The sequence below is a fragment of the Jaculus jaculus genome, chromosome 1 (genome assembly GCF_020740685.1).
Source record: "Jaculus jaculus isolate mJacJac1 chromosome 1, mJacJac1.mat.Y.cur, whole genome shotgun sequence".
NCBI classification, from domain to species: Eukaryota; Metazoa; Chordata; class Mammalia; order Rodentia; family Dipodidae; genus Jaculus; species Jaculus jaculus.
In genome coordinates this window covers 272,662,238-272,670,412 of record NC_059102.1, presented here as the reverse complement: position 1 = coordinate 272,670,412, position 8,175 = coordinate 272,662,238, and the positions used below count along the sequence as shown (strand labels likewise).

Here is an 8,175-nt window from a genome sequence, read left to right as displayed (position 1 = left end):
CCCCAGGACCCACATAAGCCAGATGCACAAGGTGAGCATGCAACTGGAGTTCTTCTGCAATGACTGGAAGTCCTGGTGTGCCCATTCTCTCCCTCTCCCTCTCTCTCTCAAATAAATAAACTTTTATTTTTCGACAATGATAGTGTATTATCTGTTAGTAGCACACAGACCAAAATATTAATTAAATTAGAACTATGTCTACATAGAAGTGGGCAATGATACAGGCCATTGTATAGGAAACTGTGTGCATCTAGTCTTCTTGTTGTTTCAGATGTTTGAGCTTCTTCCTATGTCGCTCAATTTGTTTCTGCAGATGCTGAATCTCTTCCTCATGTTCTTGGATCTCATCCAGGTGGTGTTTCTTCAAAGCTGCTAGTTGTTCCTTAGTCTTCTCTCGGAAGTACCGATCCTCTTAAGCCTTCTCTCTTAGTGAAGGCCCCACCAGCTTCCCGTACGGAGCCAGCGTCATGACTCTCCATCAGGTCCGAGGCAAAGCCTCGGGTTTGCATGGCCCTTACTCCCCACACACCGAGCCGCACCTGAAGCGCCAACGTCCCTGCCATGGTTTCTAGCTGCCGCACCTCTCCAGTCGCGAAATAAACAAACTTTTTTAAAAAAATTCACAAAGGAGAACGTCAATTCACACTTCCTGGCCCCTGTTGGTCTGTTCTATGCCCACCACCACCCTGTACCCTTCAACACTGGGTGCTCAACTTGTAGAATACCTCAACCGGCCAGCAGAGGTGAAATCTCCAGCCAGGTAAACTGACCCATGTGCTCCCTGTGCCCACCCAGGTCCAAGCCCTGAAAGGGAAGGGACTCTGAAGCATATGAACGCTCCCACATCCACCCACACTACCAGCAGCAGCCAGGGCGTCCTCCACAACTCCTACCCTACCAGTCCCAGCCCATGGGGCCTCCCAAGCCTGCTTCCAAACTGGGATTAGAGACACCTGAGTAGCTCCGGAGGGGAGGATGGGAGCTTCTCAAAGGGGCATGAAGTGCTCTGTGCACCAACAAACCACATAAACAGAAACCACCAGAAACAGCTTCTTTATTCAAACACCAACACAGAAGCCCCACCCCTCAAGCTTCACCCTGCACCCCACAACACTCTCCTCCCTTGCCTTGCCTCCAGCCCCCCAGTGAGTCTGGGCCTTACTACACCAGAGGCCCAGCTCCATTCAGGGACCTTGGCCTCAGAAGTCTGGTTCAGTTTCTGAAGTTGCCCACTAGTGGCTTTGAAGGCCAGGCCCCTAGGCCCTGCTGGTCTAGGAGAAGAGACAGTTGCTGGCGAGCCTCCCTGTAGCACCCAGCCTAGATGAAAAGACAGGGTGGAGGAAAGGGGACAGGTGAGCAAGGTGCTTTCTGAGGATACAGGGAACCTAGAGAAAGGGAAGGGAAGAACAGCCTACCTTGGCTGCCTCATAGGTCTCCAGGGCCAGAAGGTGGGGTTTCTCCAGAGCACTGGCCACCTGACGGAAGGCCCTGAGGAAGGCTGCCTTACAGAGGCGGGAGGAAGGCCCAGGGCTGGTGCTGAGAAGGAGACAAGACAGGCAACAGTCAGAGGAGAAAAGCAAGCCAGCAGGCCTGCCCATGCCATCCACACACCATCGTGAGTCACAGCAGACAGCACGCCAGAGCTGGGATTGGAAACATGGGTGCTCTTACCCCATGGGCAGGGAAATGGGGCACCCTATCACCAAGACCCCTTCTGAGCCCAGCCCCACAGGGCCCTCCTCACTTGGCCTTTAAACGCCCAGTGGCCACATCCACAACTTCAACATCAGGGTCCCCCAGGCTCCAGTTGAGGCTCAGGCCATTGGAGGTGCTGGTGAGGTCTGAAGGAGCTACGGGGGGGCCTGAAAATAGGTGCAGGGTGGTGCGGACATAGGGAGATGGTAGGCAGGACCCCAAGATGTTGTCCAGTCTGGGACGGGCATGGATGGCTTTGTTCAGAGTTGGAGGGTCATGGCAGGGGTCAGCTGTGGGCAAAAGGCACAGGATGTAATCTGAGTCACCTCCATATCGCTAACCTACCCAAACCCACTCTTTGCCCTGGCACCCCTCACTCCTCACCAAGGACAAGGCTTGTAGCATAGATTGGTGGTAGAAAATGGGCCAGCAGTGCACCACCCAGCCCCAGCACCACCCATCGTGCCAGCTTGTCACTGCCTGAGAGGCAGCCCACGTGGGTGTCACGGAGCGCAGGTGCCACATAAGACACAGGCTTCAGCTGCCCACAGACATGGACCTGCAGGCGGAAGGCCGGATTGTGCAGAACGCTGTCTTCTGAGGCCAGCGGGAGGCTGCAGAAGCAGATGGGGAAGGGACCCACAGTCAGGGCACTCTTCAGACCCTGGTCCTTCCAACAATCCCAGCCCACAATTCCACATACTAGATGTCATGGGCTGCTCCTTTGGGGTTGTTGCTGACATACAGGTGCAGGAAAATTCCAGGCTTGAGGGCAAAGGGGGGCCCAGGCCCAGGCTTGGGGACCAGCACTGACCGCTCCTTACCCTTGGGGCCCCCCTGCGTTGCCAGCAGGAGCTGCCGGAAGAAGAACCTGGGAGTGACAGGCAGAGGGAGCTCGGGCCATTGTCTTGGCAGCTTACAGCAGAGCCCACCCTCCTGCACCTCACCTCAGCAAGGCCCTGCGGGCAATGACAAGCCCGTGGCAGTCATGGAGCTGGCGGCCTGAAAACTCCAGCCAGCCAGAGCAGCAGCCACTGCCTGTGCCCAGCGCCACCAGCTCATAGGTCTCTTTGATGTGGCCCATGGTGTTCGGGATCTCTGTGCAGAAAAGGGCACAGAAGACTCAGTCAGAGTCCTTGAGGGAGCTTGCAGAGCTGGGCTTGGGCCAGAACTATCCCTACCCCTCTCCAGGATGACTGCAGCCACCGTCCCTTTACAGGCCTGGTATGGCCAGCTCTTGTCCAGCAGGCGGTCCAAGCCAGCACTGACCACTGCTGCACAGCGCTGCTCATGGGTCAGGATGTTCTCTGCATAAGGGCCAGAAGGCAATGTAGGACCCACAGGCCGTGTTTCCTCCCCCTCCCTCTGTCGTGCCCACACCTGGGTTTGGACCAGGTGCCCACCTACCTATACTCAAGGAGGTGACAGGAGGCTGGCTAGGAGTCTCTGGAAGCTCTGAAAGAGACAAGGAGAGCCAGTTATCCTGGAGATTGGGTCTGCCCTCCCATTTTTTAGGAGGCCAAGAGAAGGAGGCAAAGTGGCAATGTTTCCAACTTCAGTTACATTAAGTCCATGAGAAGCTGCTCTTGTGGTCCCTGGCTCCAGTGTGGAAGATCAGAGTAGGAGTCAGCCTGTTAATGCCAAGATGTTTATGTTCTTGCTCTCTCTCCACCGTGTGTGTGTGTGTGGGGGGGGAATCTGTCTGTCTTTTCAGCCTTTCCAGTGAGGCAGCAAACCTTGGATCTCTTGGCCCTGGCTACCTGGGCTTTTCAGCTGGCTCCGGATGTAGCGGAGGGCAGAGAGCGCCGCCTGTTGTTTGGCCTCAGTCTTGCTGCTCCCTGTACCCACAGGACAGGCGAGCCCATCCAGTTCAGCATACACAGAGAAGTGGGAGCCTGCACCTGAGAAAAAAGGGTGAGGAAGGAACCCTCTGGACTGTCTTGGAGGGGTCCCATAATGGTCTTTCCTAAGATGAGGTACCACCCCTAGCCCTCTCCTCTTACCTGTCAGACCCACAGACTCTCTCACCTAGGCTTCTCCTGACGCCTAACATTGAAGATAACCAGAGTAACAAGGAAGTCCCGTGCCCTCCCTAACTGGGGACTCCACAGACAGAGGTACTGTGGCTGTGTCTATGGTCAACTCAAGTGGTTTATTGCCACACACCTCTGGAACAGGTTGAGTGACAGCTGTACAGGTGAAGGAGACAGGGCAGGATCCAAACCCAGTTCCAACTGCAGAGCCCAGGCAATACTGCCCTGAGAACAGGGAACAGCATCCTTCCCGCCACCATAAGGTCCCTGGCGGTGTGTGTGTGTGTGTGTGTGTGTGTGTATGAGTGCGCGCGCGCGCGCGTGCAAGTGCATGCTGCATGCATGTGGAGGTCAAAAAAAACTTTCAGATACTGGTCCTTGCTTTCTACCTTCTTTGTGAGGCAGAACCTCTTGTTCCTCCCTGCATTCACCACTCTAGCTGGCCCACAAGCTTTTGGTGGACTCTCCTGCCTGTGCCTCCCTTCTTGCCCTAGCATGCTGGGATTACAAGTGCCCACCACAGAGTTCAGCCTTTTGTGAATTCTGGGAACCAAACTCAGGTTCTCATATTTGGGCAGCAAGCACTTTATCCATTGGGCCATTTCTCCAGCTCTAGACATGACCTTTTATTTTTCTCCTATACTTGAAAGATCTTTCTAACCAACACCATCATTTCAGGTATCACTTACAACACTGATAAGACAGTTGAAAATGCTAGAATTTAGTTCCTTGGTCAAGGGTAAGAGCTTATATCTAAGTCTGTGGTTGTTATCTACTATTAATGGTCTCTCAGAAGGGCTTTCCTTTGGGAAGAGAACCCCACTTCAATCAACACTGCTCAATGGCACCTTTAAGAGCATTAAAAATCAGCAAACAGGGCTGGAAAGATGGCTCAGGTGGTAAAGCTCTCACCTTACAAGCAAAAGGATCTAAATTCAATCCCCAGAACTCTCAGTAAAAAAGCAAGGTGTGGCTAGGCATGGTGGGGCACGCCTTTAATCCCAGCACTCAGGAGGCAGAGGTAGAAGTTCGCTGTGAGTTCAAGGCTACCCTAAGACTACATAGTGAATTCCAGGTCAGCCTGAGCTAGAGAGAGAGACCCTACCTCCAAAAACCGAAGAAAAAAAAAAATCCAGGTGTGGAGATGAACATTTGTAATTCTAATGCTGGGGAAGCAGAAACAAGCATATCTCCAGAGCTCAATGACCAAGCAGTCTTGCATACTTTGCCAGTTCCAGAAAAAAAAAGAAACTAAACTATACAAAACAAATGCCCTATGGCAGCTAGAGTGGCAACAACCAAGTCTGGAAAATAGCCAGATACTAAAACCAGAAGGTGACAGTACTATGGAGACAAGATACATACACAATCTCCAAGTGCTTCTACTCTGATAACTTACTATATAGAAAAATCAGAGCAAATACACTTGACAGAGCCACCCTAATCAAACCCTCATAGCCAATACCACTAGCTGAAAGATAAAAGTGAGATCATACTTCTTGGTGGAAGATTTTGACAAGGGCAGGACATTGAGCTGATAATGTCCAGCCTGAATCCAGTCCTAAGAAAATGCTGTCTGATTGGAAAGACAGTTGGTGTAAAAAATGACCCACACTCTTCAAAACTATCCAGATCATCCAAAGAAAGGTGAGAGCATTGTTTCAGATAAAGGTAGATTAAAGGTGTGGTAGTACATGACTGTCATCCCAGGACCCTAAAGACTAAGCCAGGAGCACCATGAACTCTGAGGTGAGGTGGGGCTACACTACATGATCTGCTCTCAAAAAAGGTGTAAGGGAGGGGAGCTGGAGAGATGGCTTAGTGGTTAAGCACTTGCCTGTGAAGCTTAAGGACCCCAGTTCAAGGCTCAATTCCCCAGAATCCACGTCAGCCAGATGCACAAGATGGCACATGCATCTGGACTTCATTTGCAGTGGCTGGAGGCCCTGACGCACCCATTCTCTCTCTAGCTACCTGCCTCTTTCTCTCACTGTTTGCCTGTCACTGTCAAATAAATTAAATAAACAAAAAGTTTAGAAAGGTGTAATGTGTGATTATAATGTCATGCTAATGTAGCAACAAAAATGGCCCTGAGAGTGTTATTGAGGCAAACTGGCACAAAGTGAATACAAGTGGTCAGATGACAGAATGATGCCAGGACTAAATTTCTTAAGTTTGACTGCTGTATAGTAGCTATAAACCAGTGTCCATGTTCTTAAAAACATGCACTGTAAACTGGGCCTGGTGTTACAGCTCTGTTATCCCAAGCCACTCAGGAGGCTGAGGCAGGCGGATGGCAAGTTCAAGGCCTGCTTGAGCTACAGAGTGAGTTCAAAGCTAGCCTGGGCAACTTAATGAGAATCTGTCTCAAAATAAGTTCAAATGAAGGGGGAAGAGCTGGAGAGATGTCTTAGCATCAATTCCCCAAGACACACATAAGCCAGATACACAAGGTGGCACATGCATCTGGAGTTCATTTGCAGTGGCTGGTGGTCCAGGTGCCCATTCTATCTGCCTCTTCCTCTGTTTCAAATAAATATTTTTTAAAAATAAGTAAAAAAAAAAAAAAAAAAGGTTGGGGTTATAGCTCAGAGGTAGAGTGCTTCCCTAGCATATTTGAGTATCCTTGACAGCAAGAAATAAAAAAGAAAAGAGGGTGGGGACTTACTAAAATATTTAGATATAAGATTCATAGTTAATAAAGTTTTGGCATTTGTAATTAAAAAAAAAAGATTCATAGTGTCTGCAATCAACTTTCACATTAAGACTCTGCCTTGGGGACTGAGATGGCTCAGCAGTTAAGGCACTTGCCTGAAAAGCCTAAGGACCAGAATTTGATTCTCCAGTACCCACATAAAGCCAGATGTACAAAATGGTGCATGCATCTGGAGTTCATTTGCAGTGGCTAAAGGCCCTGGCATGCCCAGTCTCATTCTCTCTCTCGCTCTCTAACTCTCTCTCAAATAAATAAATAAAATGAAATAAAACTCCACCTTAGGGTTGAGGATGGGTTTGATGAGGAATGAAGGATAGTGCAATTATTATTATGGGGTGGGGGGGGAGGAGGAGAGAGGGATTGCCCTTTGATCCTGAGAGAGGCAGAGACAGAAAGACCTTTGAACCAGTCTTTAAGTCAGGCCAGTCCCCAGTCAGCAATCTCCAACACAGGCATGACAACTGTGATTGTATATAACTGGCCCTTTAGACACACACGCACCAGCAGCAGACGGGGAAGAGGTTTTCCTGGCTATGGGCCTGCAGCCCATATCATTTGTCTGGTGGAGCTAATGCTCTTAAATACATACAGGCTGCATCTTGCTTCTCGTGGGGCTACCTGGAGAGCCCAGGCACTTGAGCAACTCACCATCCTTGGGGTCAGCAAGTCATCCACAAGCCACATGCTCTGAGTGACTAGTCCACTGCCTTCGCCAGATCCGCAACACCCCATACTGACTGGCGACCCTTCCACCTCCCCGCACACTAGTCCCGGTCGCTGGCCTCACCTGCTGTCTGGTCCTCCCGGAAAGCGAGGGAGACGCCCAGGTTAGACACACACTGAGTGAGCAGGGCCACGGCCTGGATCGGCGGCGGATCTCTGGGCGGCAGGTTCAGCTGCAGAGTGGCTGTCCGGACGTCCCCCGAGGGCCCTGTAGGCAGGAAAGAGACCCTAGGGAACCTTGGGGTCTCCCGCAGGTCTTCCTGAGCCCCCGCTGCTCCTAGGTCCTCTACGGGGGCTTCTGCGGCAGACCCTCCATCCCCTGCAGACAGGGCCTGGGGCCGCCTGTCCCCCTCCCAGTCCTCCTGTGTCCGGGGATCAGTCAGAGGATCACGGACATATTGGCGTAGGCTGGCCGAGGGTCTCCAGGGAGCAGACTGGGGACTGATTTGCAGCGAGGCTGCCAGCCGGGGCTTCCTGCGGCCGCCCTCGTCGACGCCTTGGGCCGCGGAGACCTGCGAAGCCATGCTCCGACCAGACCTCGTGCTAGCCTGGCCTTTTCACACACTGCAGCTCTCGCGAGGAGCGCGCGGGAGCACAGCCAGAGCTCCGCCCCTGCCTGGAGCCAGCCAATGAAAACCTGCAACGCTAAGATGGATGACACGACCAGCCAATTACAAGGCCAGTCTCTAAGAGCTCCTCAGCCTGGATATAGCGGAGAGATTCAGGGGCCACCAATCAACATACCACTATTAGGGCTAGGTTTTGTGGGGTGACTTGGAAGTCGCCATCAGCTTCTCTAGTCTCAGACGGTCCTGAAAAATGGAAGGCTAGCATACAGGGCTATAGATTTCTGGTCTAGCTCCACAAACTCCAGCTCCTGCCCACAACTCATCAAAACCTCTTAAAAACTCTATTTCTGTATCTCCTTCTCTCTCAAATAAATAAATAAAAATAACGTGCCCATCCTCTCTCTCTCTCTCTGTCTGTCTCTCTCATAAATAAACATTT

At 51.6% G+C, this 8,175-nt stretch overlaps 2 protein-coding genes across 2 annotated transcripts; both read right to left on the bottom strand.

Moving 5' to 3' along the window:
- Positions 1-250: 250 nt before the first annotated feature.
- On the bottom strand, positions 251-563 carry LOC101608218 (ATPase inhibitor, mitochondrial-like). The gene is given in 2 exon segments (XM_045143308.1): positions 251-431; positions 433-563. Coding segments are annotated over 2 exon segments (312 nt in total).
- A 649-nt stretch (positions 564-1,212) lies between these two features.
- Positions 1,213-7,691, bottom strand: Adad2 (adenosine deaminase domain containing 2). The gene is made up of 10 exons (XM_045143297.1): positions 7,232-7,691; positions 3,456-3,596; positions 3,103-3,150; positions 2,877-3,002; positions 2,643-2,793; positions 2,399-2,566; positions 2,080-2,309; positions 1,745-1,985; positions 1,416-1,536; positions 1,213-1,317 (listed from the first exon to the last, which is right to left on the bottom strand). Exons 1-10 carry the CDS (start codon positions 7,689-7,691, stop codon positions 1,213-1,215), a joined length of 1,791 nt encoding a protein of 596 aa, XP_044999232.1.
- Between the last annotated feature and the right edge of the window lie 484 nt (positions 7,692-8,175).